The sequence below is a fragment of the Momordica charantia genome, assembly GCF_013281855.1.
Source record: "Momordica charantia cultivar OHB3-1 chromosome 7 unlocalized genomic scaffold, Mcharantia_2.0 BLBB01000007.1, whole genome shotgun sequence".
NCBI lineage: Eukaryota > Viridiplantae > Streptophyta > Magnoliopsida > Cucurbitales > Cucurbitaceae > Momordica > Momordica charantia.
The window spans coordinates 5,450,017-5,466,712 of NW_028275165.1; the positions used below are offsets into that span (position 1 = coordinate 5,450,017).

Below are 16,696 nucleotides of genomic sequence, written 5' to 3' on the forward strand. Positions count from 1 at the left end.
TATATATATATATATATATATATATATATATATATATGGAAAAGTTATTTGTTAATTTAAAAAAAAAAATATATATATATATATATATATGAATTTATTGATTTCTATAAATTTTTCATAAATATCCATCAAATATTTTATTTCAGTGGCTGAATGTCCAATGTCTTGCTAAGATTCTTATTTCTTGTTTCATGTTTTTTAATAAAGAAAATTGAATGATTTTTGGTAATGGTTTCTTGTTCTTTCATTTTTATTATATACATATATATATTTTAAACAATTATTATTATTATTATTATAAACTTGTTTAGTGACATTTTTTGTTTTTTGTTTTCTAAAATTTAAATAAAAACAAAAGTATAAATTTTATATGCAAATTAAAATTTTTAATTATATATATATTTTTAATATTTATTATGCATTTTATAAGCCAATATGAAATGAATTATGCTTTTATTTATGATTTAGAAAAAATTAGAAACGAAAACTAAAATTAACAAACAAAAATGATTTTGAACCACACTACTCGTTACTGAATACAAAATATAATATATAAAAAAAACTTGATTATGTCATCTTTTTCAAAATTTTAGGGACTAGAATCAAAGAAACTTGATTTTGTGATTTTTTTTCTCCAAAATTTCGGGAACTAGAATTAAGAAATTTAGTTTTGTTATTGTTTATTTATTTATTTATTTAAATTTCTACATAATTTTGAAAATATTTGTTAAAAATTTGAAATAAGAAATTAAAAGAGTTACCCAATGTTTATGTTTATCAATCAGAACGAAAATGTTATCCAAACGAGTCATAAATTGTTCAGTGTGTGTTTGTTTCATATGATTGAGTGTATAACACTTTCCAGCATCTCTTGACGACTCACCTTCATCATTGGGCTGACTTGACCCAGTCCGACCCAAAGAAGCAAAGGTCTAAGTTTGGTCCAAGCCTAAGTTCTACGGGCATAAAGCATTGTTTAGGTCAAGTTTGTGTCGGTCTAACTACAAAAGCTTGTGCCCATAGCTCAATCCATGAGCCTAACTCAATGGGTCAAAGTTGGATCGACCATTTGAATCAAACTTGAAATAGTCCATATAATAAATTATTTTTTAATTATTAAACATTATTAAAAAAATTATTTTTCTAAACAAAGTCCTTGAGTTTTAGAATTTGTGTTTTTGTTTTATGCATTTGTATTTTTTTTAATTTTTAAAAAAGTTATCAATAAATTTGGTTATATCATATTTTTACAACTTAATTTATTTTATTTTAAAGAAATAAATTGACTTACTAGGAATGAGAATCAACCTCATCATTGGGCACGAAGCCCAAAGGCCGACCCAAGTCCAGCCTAAGCTCGATATAAGTCTGGTCGAAGGTCAATATTTGATCGGCCCGACCCAGCCAACCTTATCCATAAATTGGATTGGATATGATCTTTGTTTTTTAAGTTAGGTAGGCCAAAGACTCGATCCAATATAGTCCAATTATATATATATAGTATTTAAGGTAATTATTTTTTGTCATTCTTATTCCACTAAATTTTTTTATATTAATATAGAAATACAATTTATTTCTTTAAAATCAAATAAATAAATTTATAAAAATATGATATAATAATTGATAACTTTTTAAAAAATAAAATAAAAACACAAATTCTAAAACTCAAACAACTTGTTTGGAAAAATAATTTTAATAATTAAAAAATAATTTATTATATGGGTTAATTCAAGCTCGATCCAATTTTGGCCCATTGAATTAAGCCCATGAATTAGCTAGGCTAAGGGTGTTCATAGGTTGAGTTGGGTCAGATTAGGGATATTATTGGGACCAACCTAAATTTTTGGTTTGACCATCTTTGGGAATCGACTGGCCCGAAATGAATGACCAACCCAACCCAGGTTGGGTTGTCGAGTTGGTCTTTTTGTTTGTTTTTGTTTTGTTTTTTCTTTCCTGATTCAGTAAGATTGGCTTCACGACAACAAAGGACGGGTCAATGACAAATGGATCTGCAACAGCTCACAGCGGACGAATTTGCTAACAGCGGACGACGAACATATTTGCTAATGGCAGATGACTCATCGACGACAGGCTCACTGGACATTCACGAGCTGCTGCGGTGGCGACTAGTTCACGAGCTATGGCGACAACGAGGTTTACGGCTACGATGGGGATAAGTTTCACGACTGTGGCGACGACAACAATCACGGGCTACTACAAGGGTGAAAGGAGGAGGAGAAAATGGAAGATGGAGATTTGGGAGTAGCGTGAAAATGGAGAAAAATAGAAAATGACGTGAGATTCAAATGGAAGAGAGAAGATGAAAAGTTAAACTTCAAATCCCTAAATATTAATTGGATGGCTTGGATTAAAACAAAATGAGGGGTTGTCGTGTTTTTTGAACACCCCTTGGGTTATGAACTTTAGTGGTTTCGTTGGTAAAACGTTGACCTTGGACCAGATTTGGATTAGACTTTGGTTGGACTTGGGTTGATGTTTGGGCTTGAGCCCAATAACGAGGTTGACTCATGATATTTTTGTTTTCATTTTGTTAGTGTACATAATTTCTTCCATCAAAATTTTTTTATTTTAAAAAAAAATTAATATATTCCTTCATCATGCAATATTAACTAAATTTATAAAATGTAACACAGATATCAAATTAGATAGTCGGAATGAAAAGAACATACAACTCGAGATTTTACTATATCGATAAAATTAGAATCTTTGATTGATTTAAAGTTCACCTGAAACAAACCAAATCACCTCTAATTAGAGGCTTACTTACTTTTAAAACAGATATCAAATAAAATACACCACAAAAACAAACAAAGCCTCGACATTAATTAAGATAATCCTATATTTTTCCTTTTGAATTTTTTCTCCATTTGTTAATTTCCCCTTCTGTCCCTACGAAAGACGAATCTTATCTTATACAATCAAATCTCACGTGCACCCACGAGGGCCGAACCCGACCCGAGAACCCGCCAAGTCGTACACGACCCGAAAGCCCTGCTGCTGAATATTCCCAATAATCGAAAGCCCCGAAATAGTCCCCGCGAAAGCGAAGCAGAAGCTGCCGCTATTGTCCACCGGAATCAAGTAGTTGGTGGCCGGCAACGACATGTCGGCTCCCCGGAAATGCAGGACCACTGTGGGGACCTTCACGGCGGACAGACCCGACAAGTCGTAACACGTGTCGAAGAGCGAAAACTCAGGGCCCCGTTTCAAACGCGACGCTCCGGCCCGGAACGCGTCGCGAAGAGCCGTGTAGGCGGTTCGGGTAAGACGGGTCACGGACGTGCCGGAATCGATGATGACGCCGCCATTGCCGGCGGCGTCGAGTTTGAAGAGCGAGGCGGAGACGCCGCGGACACGGACGCCGCCGACGCTGAACCCGAGGAGCTCCACGTAGTAGAACGTCTCCAGCCTCGGGTTCCGGAGCAGAGGAGTGAACCGGGCGAACCGGGGGACCGCCGCGTCGCCGAAAATCATGGAGGACGGTCTGGAGGAGGCGGACCGGTCGACCAAACAGTAGGAGAATTTACGGCTGAACCGGAGACCGGTTTGCGAGGGGAAAGACAAGCGGCCACGGCCTAGGCCCAGAAGCCCGGCGGCGCCGACGAAGAGGCCCTCGTTGTCGTGGCCGCAACCGAGGGCAACGCGGGCGAGGGTGGTTCCGCGAAAGGTCATGGTTTCGGTGGCGAAGTCGCCGGTGGTGTAGGAGCCGTCGCCGTAGGAGACCTGGTAGAGGCAGGTGCGGCGGCGGCGGTTGCAGCCGGAGGAGTCGAGGCGGCGGCAGAGGGGGGAGGCGCAGGGGAGTGGGGCGAAGGAGTCGGATTTGGAGGGGTCGAAGATGGGATCGGACTGGGAGTAGCATTTGCGGCAAGGGGAGCACTGGAGCCAAACGACGTCGCTTCCGGTGTCCAGGACCATGTAGAGGTATCTGGGAGGGGTGCCGATGCCGAGGCGTGTGAAGTACTCGCCGCTGCCGTGGGGGAGGCCGGAGACGACGGAGCTGGAGAAGGAGGATGCGGCGGCGCGTGAGAGGATGGAGTCGACTCGGAGGGCGTCGCGGCGGAGGCGGAGAGAGAAGAGATGGGCGGGGGTTTTGTTGAGAGACAAGGAATCCAAATGGTGGAGCTGAATCGTGAGGGAGCCCACCCCCAAATCGGACAACGATTGGGGCTCGTCGGAATCGGAGATTAGGGGAGAGGGATTGGGAAGACGGCCGGGAATTAGAGTTTGGTAGTCGGCGGCGGCGGCGGCGGAGAGGAAGAAGAAGAAGAAGAAGGAGAGAACATTTTTTGGCGGTGGTTCCATGAGAGAGAGAGAGAGAGAGAGAGAGAGTGGTGATTTTGGAGAGTGAGACAAGAGAGTTAATTATAATAGTGGAGAGAGAGAGAGAGAGAGAAGAGCGGTTTGTGCGGTACTTTTTGTTGGGTGGGGTGGTTTCATAATTCAATTCAACATCTTTTGCTTTTTTGTTATTTTAATTTGCTAACCTTAAAATCCTTTTTTCTATACTTTTCAACTTCTTATACTATAAAGCATGTGTTTAGTAGGAAACTCTCTCTCTTCTTGTTTCGGGATTTATTAAATATTTGGGAGTTGAATGTTTATAAATATGTTATATATAAAATTGAAAAGTTTGGAGAATTACATAAGATTAGATAACTCTCTACATTTATTAAATATGTTAGATATAAAATTGAAAAGCTTCGAGAGCGAGGAAGCAGGTTAGATGGGATTCATCCTCGATGAGTCTAGTGAAAGCCCAACTCGACACAAATCTAGACATGTGAATACCATATACTCACCTTAATTAGTTTGGGAAAGCTTGCGAAAGTTCCTTGTGAAATGTGGGATCCACTCCTTATAAAAGTACGTAATTCTATGCAACTTTACGAAGCTCAGCTCGTCATTATCTTATAATAACCTAAAATTTGGAGTATATTTGGTCAAGTATCACAATGATACACTATTATGTTTCCAGGTGATCATCACCTGAATTGACTAAACATTTACTTTAGATTAGTCGCCGACCTACCACCTTATCCAAAATCCTGCATCAACGACAATAATTTTACATCTTAAATTAGATTGTATTATTTGATTAAAGACAAGTTTTTTTGAAAGACTTTTTTTTATTCTCCAATAAAACAAAACTTTTGGTACACCTAGAGAGATAGACAACACTTTGATAATTAAGTCAGACTATTATGTGTCAAAGCGTAGTTAGGGTTTATAATTAGTGCATGCCTTGCATGTGAGATTTTATTCTATTTATAGATGTAGTTGCTTAACATGCTCACGACGATTTGATATGCTTATTTTGTCATACACACTACCGATCACTCTAATATATTGTTTGGAATTCTTTGCAGCATTGTGATATTTGAGATCTCCAACCATATGAGATATTGTAATCTTCGGTGGCGTCAATGGCTAGCCCTCGTTAGGTCAAATCGTTGTTGGGAGCTCCCACCTTGGCTTGGATCCCCTATTTGGCTCTCCGAAGAGAGCCTAAATACTTTTTAATAAAATTTGTAAACGAGAATAAGAAACAGGAACGTATCTAAACGGATCCTAAACGCCTAGGCTCGCACTATCAAGTGGTTTTTTTTTTAATATAACATGTTGGGGAGGAGATTCGAACTCACAACCTCATAGTTGGAGGTATATGTCAATTACCGCTGAGCTATGCTCGTTTTGGCCTATCAATTGTTGAGTCATCAGTCGTAATTATTAATCCGAGTTTGATGGATTTACGCATAACATAGTTTATGCAATTTAACCTTTTAACAAATTACTTATGAGTACTCGACAGTTAACATTTTGAAAACATAAAAAGGGAATTTTTGAAACTTCCAAAATATTTGACGAAATTAAAACAGTGACATATTTCACACATTAAATAATTCACTCCGCAATATAAGGCACCTACCCTCAAGCCTTTAAATACAAAGCTAGCTCTTAGTATTCACAATAAATGAAACGAAGTAGGATTGACACATCTTAAAAGTTCTCCCATTCGTGCATGAATTTTATTGTAATTGAAAGTTGGGCAACTATTTATTGTTATTTAATTTATTTACTACTCACAATAATAAATAGTATATTCATTTATTTAGTCAACTTGTTCTCATTTATTATGGTAAAATAGTTGGATCACCGTGACCAAAGTTTACATTCACTCCCCTGATTGTCGTTAAATCATCACTGAATTCAAAAAGTTTAAATGGATGAGTTACAGTAAATTAAATTATTTAATCAATATTTTAACACTCCCTTGCGTGGTGAGCTTGAAAATTTTGAACATAGGATTTCTTACTCTATCATGTTAAATAATCACTTAATCCAAAACCTTAAACTGATAGGTTATGATACATTGAGTTACAAATTTTATTAAAATAAATTTAAGAGAATCCGCATAAATTTCTAAAACCAAAATTACAAAGTTTAATTAAAATCAACGTTGGGAGAACGTTGTTATTGTTATCTGTAATAGCTATTTGGGTAGTTGTAAGTCAGTTAGCTTCTGTTAATTTCTATTGGAAATATTCTTGTTATTACTCTCTTTAATGTGCATTTAAAGGAACTAAGGTAAGGTGTATGTTGGGTGTGTTGCCCTAAACTCGTAGTTTGTAATTTTGTAAAAACAAATTTATATTCAATAAAGTTATGTTTTCTTATTCAATCAATTTGTTGTTGAGTTTACAACAATGCATTGTCCAAATCAAATAAACTAAACATCCAAGGTTATTTTTATGTCGTCGAGACAGTATATATACTGGATATATATTTGATATGTCATCGATATACAAGTGGATAATGTCACAGGAATAACCTAAAGGGTTTGTAGTATAAAGATAAGGTTGGGTACCTTATCCTGGCAACACTACAGATATGACCCGCTTTGTAAACATTACAAACGACCTGATCCAAGTGGTTCGTGTGGAGACATGCGAGTGGGGGTATCCTTTACAATAAGTTTGTATAAGACCGGACCGCGAAATAACCAATTTTTAGATGTAACACCGTTGACTAATAGATTGCTATTTCATAGGATGACTAGACAACTCATCCTGAGTGAGTTATGGACTCCAGCTCGTGAGGGCTTGTTCTTTGATTTGTATGGGTGAGAGTGGCCCGAGTCACCGACTCAACATTCCTACCATTTTGGGGACGAGATTGAGTGGGGAGCTGAGACCCTGACTATACAAGATGGAGTTCACTCCTTCTTGACTTTAGGGGAGTAGATGAGTGTTCCCTTAAGTGCTGACTCCAGGACTTGAACAAGAGGCCCCACCCTCTCACTGGCCCGAGAGGGACTTTCGGTTATTGGTCGGACCATAACCAAGTTATTCATTAGAGGAGCAGTGGTATTTAGGGAGCAAGATGTAACTCGGGGGTAAAACAGTAATTTGACCCAACTAGAGTTACGAGCACTTGTGAATGATTGCTATTTAATTATTATTTTTTTGTTTTTGTTTCATTTCTTATAGTATGTCAAAAACTGGTCTATTTTTCTATTTAATTATTATGCATTTTGAATGTATATTTGATTAAATATATGTTGCATAAGAGTGTGCCATATAGTTTAAAATCCCACCATAGGTTAAGCATGATCATGCATCATATGTATATAATAGTTATAATGTATGATAACATGTTTTATTTTCATAATTGATTAATATAAGTGTTGTATTAATTAGATGAAAATAAAGTTGCATTGAGCATGACATTACTTTAGTTAATATAATTGTTATATTAATGTATGTCGTCAATGCATGATTATAGGTTTAATTTATTAAATTTTATAAGAGTTATAAAATTTTGGTAGATAGAAATTAAAATCTATAATAAAGAGTTGCATGCAAACATAAGGTCTAACTTAATTAATTTTAACGGGATTTAAAATTAATTAGACCTTAGGTTATTGTTGTCTCTCAGATTATGCTACCAATTCTTATATGTGCACGTATACACAATCGTCGCAGCAAGTAATAAAAAGTTCGAATCCACAGAGACTAAATGCCCAAACACCCAATATTCACTTAAGAAAGCAACGCAATAAGCCAAGAGGTTTTCTTCCAACTAATGGCTAAAATGTGTTGAAATAAAAGTTGTTTATATATTGATCTTAAATCAATCACGAGTAATGTTTTCACTAGAGCTAACAAACATCCCAATCACTCAGTAAGATCTTATGAAAATAAAGGCGCAAAGGAGAGAGGAAGTTGACTCTTCTGGGCCACTCTAACTATGCTGCAACATTAATGGAGTAAATGCAGTGGTCAAACAGACAAGATGTTCTTCCAAACACCCCAGATTTTCTACTACTAACGTTTATAGACAAACATTAATAGCATATATGCACAATTTTTATGACGAAGCTAGGTGATGCTTATCCCTAAGTCACCACACGCTAAACTCAAGTAGACTCTAGCTCAAGATGAAGGGTTTCACTCCTTAATATATTTTTCCAAACATTATCAAAGAGGTATTTCAACATGGTGATCAAGCACATTGAAAATAGATTGATAAAACAACTTCAACTCAAAACAAACTTTCACTAAAGCAAAACAGCAAAGTTACAGCCCAGAAAATGAGTTTAGAACATCTCTCCCTTACACAAGTTGATTAGCTAGACAATGCCATAAGAAGAGTAAAAAAAAATGTAGGAATAAAAACAATATAAAGATGCTAAAAAGGAAGAGAAGGAGCTGAAGACCAGCTCCCAATAGGAGTGTTCGGCCTCTTCTCAGCTGTTGATATGAGTCTTCTTCTCCTCTTGACTTTCTCTAACTGTTTTTGAGAGGTTTTCTTGGAGTGAGGGTGGATTCCTCCAAGAATGAACAAAGGGAATTTTCTTGGTGTCTTTGGAGGCTTCTCCTTTTGTTTGCATTTATACCCCCTTCCGATATTAGGGCAACAACACAAGCCTTGTGGGACCCAGCTTTCACTCCCGGGTAAAAACCTCCAATTACTGTGGTGAATGCCGTTGAGAAGTCTTTTTACTGCTAGCTTGCTGCTCTTTTTTTTTTGTCTCGTTTTGGAACCGATGTTGTAGCATCAACAAAGCTGCAGCAAAATGCTCAAAATCAAATCATTTAAAATGAGCGCTAACATTAAACTCTTAGTCATGTGAGAACATTGATTTATCTTCTAATTTAAGCACACTCACTGAATATTTGGGGCTAGACCAGACTAACTTTAGTCATTTCATGCAACTTATAGGCACAAATAACTATCTTTAGGAGAATTATCAGTTATATCTTCTAATTTGATTAGGGGTAGTCTTTTATTTTGTTTTAACTAGATTTAAAATGAAATAATAAAAGATTAACTATAAAATAGTGCCTATAAGGGAACCCTATCTAAGGAAGGTTATGTCTAGGTTGAGGTATTTAAGCTGACCGTAAGAGAACAACTTTGCCTGGGAATCGACCTGGGGGTTGAATTAGTCAATATTTTATATGCATGCAATAATGTCATTAGTTTATTAACACGTTTAATAAACTAAAATATTAATGTACAACTTCCAATATAATAGTTATATTGGCCGACTAAAAATTCACTTAGTTAATTTCACTTAGTCAGAATTTTCCTAAGTAATATACCATAGTCTTAGAATACTAAGTAGGAGAAAAAGAGAACGTATATTTTTGATATACAAGGTATATATAGCATATCATTTTTTCTCACGTTTCTCCCTAAAGTTCACACTGTGAGTTCCATACTCGGCCTCATGTCGCCCTGGGTGCGGCCTCCCTACGGAAGGTGTTTGCATGGTTTAATATCGAGGTGAATGGAGATAGTATTCATAGTAAGTGGGAGAAGAACATGTGGCAACACATCCTGCGGTCTCCGCTATTGGTTTGCATCGTGAGATTTCACACATGACCTGCGTGTCATCCTGGAGCGATCATCCCTATGGAGGGTCCATTGTATGAAATCGAAACCAAAGCAAACTCAAGAAATAGTTAAAGGTCTCTTAGGTTTTGCCCCAATATTGTCCTTCCCTATAGCGAGATTACTGGGGTAGACCTCTGGGTTTGAAAATGGTGGGTCACCGTTACGGAGAATTGTTAAGCTAGTTAGCAATTCCCTGACCAAATAAACAGTGACTATTGATTATAGAAATAAAAGTTATTCTCGTGTAAGATTTAGTTGAGAACGTCTCAATTTAGTGAAGGATTAGCTGTCTGCCCTACGGAAGCTGTTGCTCTAAATCACTGAAGCGTCGTTGCAAAATAATTTTGTTAGGGTGCTTGATTACTTTTGCTAAAATATGTTTGGGCTAATGGATAATGCATGAAACTGATATAGGTTTGTTTTTATTTTCAGCATGTCGACTTCTATTATCTCCCTTTTAGCCGATGAAAAACTTAACGGTGAGAATTACAAACAGTGAAAATCGAACCTAAACACTATACTCGTAATAGATGATCATAGGTTCGTCTTGCAAGAGGAATTTCCTCAAGCTCCTGTGCCTAATGCCATTGTGGCAGTGCGTAATGTCTATGATCGGTGGATCAAGGCCAATGACAAGGCCAAGGTCTACATCTTGGCGGACATATTTGATATGCTTGCTAAGAAGCACGAGAACATGGTCACCGCCAAAGAGATCATGGACTCGCTGTAGAACATGTTTGGATAACTGTCCTCATAGGCTCGACATGAAGCCGTTAAGTTCATCTATAACTCCCGCATGAAGGAGGGCTCATTAGTGCGATAACACGTTCTCAACCTAATGTCCACTTCTATGTGGCGGAGATAAACGAGGCCGTCATAGATGAGCAGAGTCAGGCTAGCTTCATTTTGCAATCTCTTCCGAAGAATTTCCTGCAATTCCGTTGCAATGCGGTTATGAATAAGTTGGAGTATACTCTTACTACGCTTTTAAATGAGCTGCAGACCTACCAATCACTTATGAGAAATAAGGGACGCGAAGAGGAGGCAAATATTGCAACCTCCAAAAGGTTCCACCGTGGTTTGACCTCTGGAACCAAATCTACACATTCTTTTTCTAGAAGTATGACTTTCAAGAAGAATAAGGTTGGTGGTAAGGGGCCCAAGCCTACTCTGTCGCTGCCACTGTCAAGAAAGGCAAGGCCAAGGTTGCAGACAAGGGAAAATGTTTCCACTACAATGTGGACGAGCATTGGAAACGCAACTGCCCGAAATACTTGGCCGAAAAGAAGAAAGCCAATGAAGGTAAACAAGATTTACTTATTTTGGAAACATGTTTAGTGGAGAATGATGATTCCGCCTGGATATTAGATTCAGGAGCCACTAATCACGTTTGTTCTTTGTTTCAGGGAATTAGTTTTTAGAGACAGCTTGAAGCCGAATAGATGACTCTCAAGGTCGGAACGAGAGAAGTCGTCTCAGTTGTGGCAGTAGGTTAGTTTAAGTTGTTTACAAATAAGAATTTGTATATACTATTAGATAATGTGTACTAGTTCCAAAAATCAAAAGGAACTTAATTTCAATTTCTTGTTTGTTAGAACATTTGTACTCTGCTTCTTTTAATACAAATGAAGCGTTCATTTTCAGAAATGGTGTGAATATTTGTTCTGCTAAACTTGAAAACAACTTGTATGTGCTAAGACCAACCATTATTAAAGCAATTTTAAATACTGATTTGTTTAAAAGTGCTAAAACTCAAACTAAAAGGCAAAAGTTTCTCCTAAAGAAAATACATATCTTTGGCACTTAAGATTGAGTCACACTAATCTCAATAGGATTGAGAGATTGGTTAAGAGTGACATTCTAAGCGAGTGAGAAGACGATTCTTTACCACCATGTGAATCTTGTCTTGAAGTCAAAATGACTAAAAGACCTTTTACTGGAAAATGTTACAAAACCCAAGAGCCTTTAGAACTTATACATTTGGACCTTTGTGGTCCGATGAAGGTTAAATCTCGAGGAGGGTATGAATACCTCATCTTTTTTATAGATGATTATTCAAGGTATGGTTATCTATACCTAATGCAACACAAGTCTGAAGCCCTTGAAAAGTTCAAGGAGTACAAGACTGAAGTTGTAAATCAATTAAACCATTAAAATACTTCGATCTGATCGGGGTGGAGAGTATATGAACTTGAGATTCCAAGACTATATGATAAAACATGAAATCACATCTCAACTCTCAACCCCCTGGTACACCTCAACAAAATGATGTATCAGAAAGGAGAAACATAACCTTGTTAGACATGGTTCGGTCAATGATGAGCTATGCTCAGTTGCCTAGCTCGTTTTGGGGTTACGCAGTAGAGACTACCGTATACATTTTGAACGTAGTTCCATCGAAGAGTGTTTCTGAAACACACTTGAGCTATGGAATGGTCGCAAAGCTAGTTTACGTCAGTTCTGCATTTGGGGATGTCCGGACATGTGCTCGTGACTAACCCTAAAAAACTGAAGCCTCGTTCAAAAGTATGCCTATTCATAGGTTACCCTAAAAAGACGAGAGGTGGACTCTTCTTCGACCCTTAAGAAAACAGATTATTTGTATCGACAAATGCCAGTTTCTTGGAAGAAGACCACATTCGAGATTATAAACCACGAAGCAAAGTAGTGATAAGTGAGATTTCCGAAGATGCTACAAACAAGTCAACAAGAGTTGTTGATCCAGCTGGCACTTCAACAAGAGTTGTTGATGAAGCCAGTACATCACGTCAGTCACATCCACCTTAAGAATTGAGGGTGCCTCGACGTAGTGGGAGGATTGTGTCGCAACCTGACCGCTACGTGGTTTGACTAAAAACCAAGTTATCATACCTGATGACGGCGTCGAGGATCCATTGACCTACAAACAGACAATGAAATATATTGACTATGACAAATGGGTCAAAACCATGGACCTGGAAATGGAGTCTATGTACTTCAATTCCATTCGGGAACTTGTAGATCAACCCGAAGGGATAAAACCCATAGGGTGCAAATGGATCTATAAGAGAAAACGAGACGCTGAAGGAAAGGTACAGACCTATAAGGCGAGGCTTGTGGCGAAAGGCTACACACAAATAGAAGGGGTGGACTATGAAGAAACCTTCTCTCCTGTAGCTATGCTCAAGTCCATAAGAACACTCTTGTCTATTGCCACATATTATGACTATGAGATTTGGCAAATGGACGTCAAGATTGCTTTTCTGAATGACAATAATAAATAAAGTATTTATATGTCTCAACCCGAAGGGTTCATAGCACAAGGTCAAGAGCAAAAGGTTTGCAAGCTTAAACGATCCATATATGGATTGAAACAAGCACCTCGATCTTGGAACATAAGGTTTGATACTACGATCAAATCTTATGGTTTTGACCAAAACGTTGATGAGCCTTGTGTATACAAGAAGATTGTCAACAATATTGTAGCCTTCTTAGTGTTGTATGTGGATGATAGCCTACTCATTGGGAATGATGTAGGATACCTCACTAACATAAAGAAATGACTAGCTACCGAGTTTGAAATGAAGAATTTGGGAGAAGCTCAGCATGTTCTTGGCATCCAAATTTTAAGGGATCGCAAGAACAAAATGCTAGCCCTGTCTCAAGCAACTTATATCAACAAGATGCTTGTTCGATATTCGATGCAGAATTCCAAAAAGAGCTTATTGTCTTTTAGGCATGGCATTCATCTGTCTAAGGAACAATGTCCTAAGACACCTCAAGAAGTTGAGGATATGAGACGTATACCCTATGCTTCAGTAGTGGGCAACCTGATGTATGCTATGATGTGTACTAGGCCTGACATTTGCTATGCAGTGGGGATGGTCAGTAGGTATCAATACAACCCAGGATATGATCATTGGACTGCTGTTAATGGAATCCTCAAGTATCTTAGGAGAACGAGGGACTACAAGCTCGTGCATAGCTCTAAGGATTTGATCCTTACAAGATACATTGACCCTGACTTCCAAATAGACAAGAATTCTAGGAAATCGACATCGGGGTCAGTATTCACTCTTAATGGAGGAGTAGTAGTTTGGTGAAGTATCAAACAAGGATGCTGCTGGGTGTGTTGCCTTAAACTCGTAGTTTGTATTTATGTAAAAACAAATTTATATTCAATAAAGTTATGGTTTCATATTCAATCAATTTGTTGTTGAATTTTTAGCATTGCATTGTCCAAATCTAATAAACTAAACATCCAAGGTTATTTTCATATAACCGGGACAGTATATATAGTGGGTATATATTTGATATACCCTTAATATACAAGTGGATAATGTCCCGAGAATAACCTAAAGGGTCTATAGTATATGGATAAGGCTAGGTACCTTATCTTGGCAACACTATGGATACGACCCACTTTGTAAATGTTACAAACGACCCGATCAGGTTGTTCGTGTGGAGAGATGCGAGTGGGGGTATCCTATACAATGAGTTTGTATAAGATCGGACTGGGAAATAGCCAATCTTTAGATGTAACGCCATTGACTAACACATTGCTATTTCATAGGATGACCAGACAACTCATTATCAATCCTGAGTGAGTTATGGACTCCTGCCAGTGAGGAGTCGTTCTTTGATTTGTATGGGTGAGAGTGGCTCGAGTTGTCGACTCAACATTCCTACCATTTTGGGGACGAGACCGAGTGGGGAGCTGGGAACATAACTTTACAAGATGTAATTCACTCCTCCCCGACTTTAGGGGAGTAGATGAGTGTTCCCTTTAGTGCTGACTTTGAGACTTGAATAAGGCCCGATAGGGACTTCCGGTTATTAGTCGGACCATAACCGGGATACTCATTAGAGGATCAACGGTACTTAAGGTACAAGATGTAACACATCGATAAAACGATAATTTGACCCATCTGTGGTTACAAACACTCGTGAAAGATTGACTTGCCATTAATGGTCGATATCCATGGACACAAAATATTCTATAGTGAGAAGAGTGCAGCTGCGAGTTTTTAGTGGAGTAACCCGTAGTTAACGTATGTTGATTAAGGTGGTTAATGAGTTTAACCAACTAATCTCGTAACATTGGAGCTTCTGATCTATAGGTCCATTAGGTCCCCTTGCTAGCTCGTAAAGGGTAATTAAGAACATTAAGTCTTGAAAGGAATTTGAATTGTTCAAATTTAATTAAAAGAAATTTGAGTTAATTGTGTACGGCATAATTTAATATAATGTATGATGATACATTATAAAACTATATATTATGAGGGAATAATATGAATGAGATTCATATTAAAACTATAGGGTAAAATTTAAGGTGAATTAGATTCTCATATTAAATACTATAGGTTAAAGTTTAATGTGAATTAGATTCATATTAAATACTATAGGTCACGAGGGAAATGTATATTTGAATATGATTCAAATATTTATTGGTTTAATTAAATATGATTTAATTAAATTACATTTCTTTAATTAATTAATTAAATAAGATTTAATTAATTATTAATTAAATTAAAATAGTTAATAATTAATTAATTAAATTAAATTAAATTAAATAAATATAATATTAATTAATTAAATTAATTCATTTAGTTAATTAATAAAACTCACCACATCCCAGCAATTTTGCCGAGAAGTGGTGAGGTGGAGAGTGGGAGGTTACACCCTCTCCTCCATCTTTGAATAAAAACACAGAGTTATGTGTTTTGGGTTGCTTCTTCATTTTACTAAAGCAAAAGCTCTCAATCTCTCTTATCTTCGATAATTCTATTATCTTCCCTGCATTTTTCCTTTCTAAGAGAAAGAGGATCCCACAATTCGTTCTTGTTGCTAGAGATATAGCAAGGTTACAAAGTGGTGGTGTTTAATCGCGCATTTGAGAACGTTTATTCGTGCTGTCACAAGATCCTTACTTGGGGGAAAACATTTGCCAACGGGCTTCAAACGTGAGCCTTTTTCTTCCCAAAAAAGCTTAACCTCTAGTTTAAAATAGAAGTGGTTCTGTTTTATAAACCGGTTTTGTTTTGTTTCTAAATCGAGTTTAATAACAAGTGATCAACCGTTTCCGATGGGGATTTGATCCCTTCAGATGCATCGCAGACTCCACCATGGAGGTTGAGTATGTTGCAGCTTGTTAAGCAGCAAAAGAAGCGGTTTGGCTTAGGAAGTTCTTAACCGATTTGGAAGTCATTCCAAACATGAACTTGCCTATCACACTTTATTGTGATAACCGTGGTGCTGTGGCAAATTCTAAAGAACCTCGAAGCCACAAGAGAGGCAAGCATATCGAAAGAAAGTACCACCTTATACGGGAAATAGTGCAACGAGGAGACGTGATCGTCACAAAGAACACTTTGGAGCACAACATTGCTAATTCTTTTACGAAGGCACTCACGACTAAAGTGTTTGAGGGCCATCTAGAGAGTCTAGGTCTACGAGCATTGTACAATTAGTCTAGGGCAAGTGGGAGAAATGTATGGGTATAGTGTATGCTCAAGTTTATTGTATTTGTTCCTTTTATTTATGATTTTGTACACCCCATTAGAGTTTAGTTCAAGTGGGAGATTTTTGGGTGTGTTGCCCTAAACTCGTAGTTTGTAATTTTGTAAAAACAAATTTATATTCAATAAAGTTATGTTTTCTTATTCAATCAAATTGTTGTTGAGTTTACAACATTGCATTGTCCAAATCAAATAAACTAAACATCCAAGGTTATTTTTATGTGGCCGAGACAGTATATATACTGGGTATATATTTTATATGCCATCGATACACAAGT

At 37.2% G+C, this 16,696-nt stretch overlaps 1 protein-coding gene across 1 annotated transcript; it reads right to left on the minus strand.

The window, feature by feature from the left end:
- Window positions 1–2,707: 2,707 nt before the first annotated feature.
- LOC148210056 (aspartyl protease family protein 2-like) lies at window positions 2,708–4,427 on the minus strand. The gene has a single exon (XM_088126660.1). The coding sequence runs from the start codon at window positions 4,321–4,323 to the stop codon at window positions 2,947–2,949; it is 1,377 nt and encodes a 458-aa protein (XP_087982786.1). The 5' UTR covers window positions 4,324–4,427; the 3' UTR covers window positions 2,708–2,946.
- Between the last annotated feature and the right edge of the window lie 12,269 nt (window positions 4,428–16,696).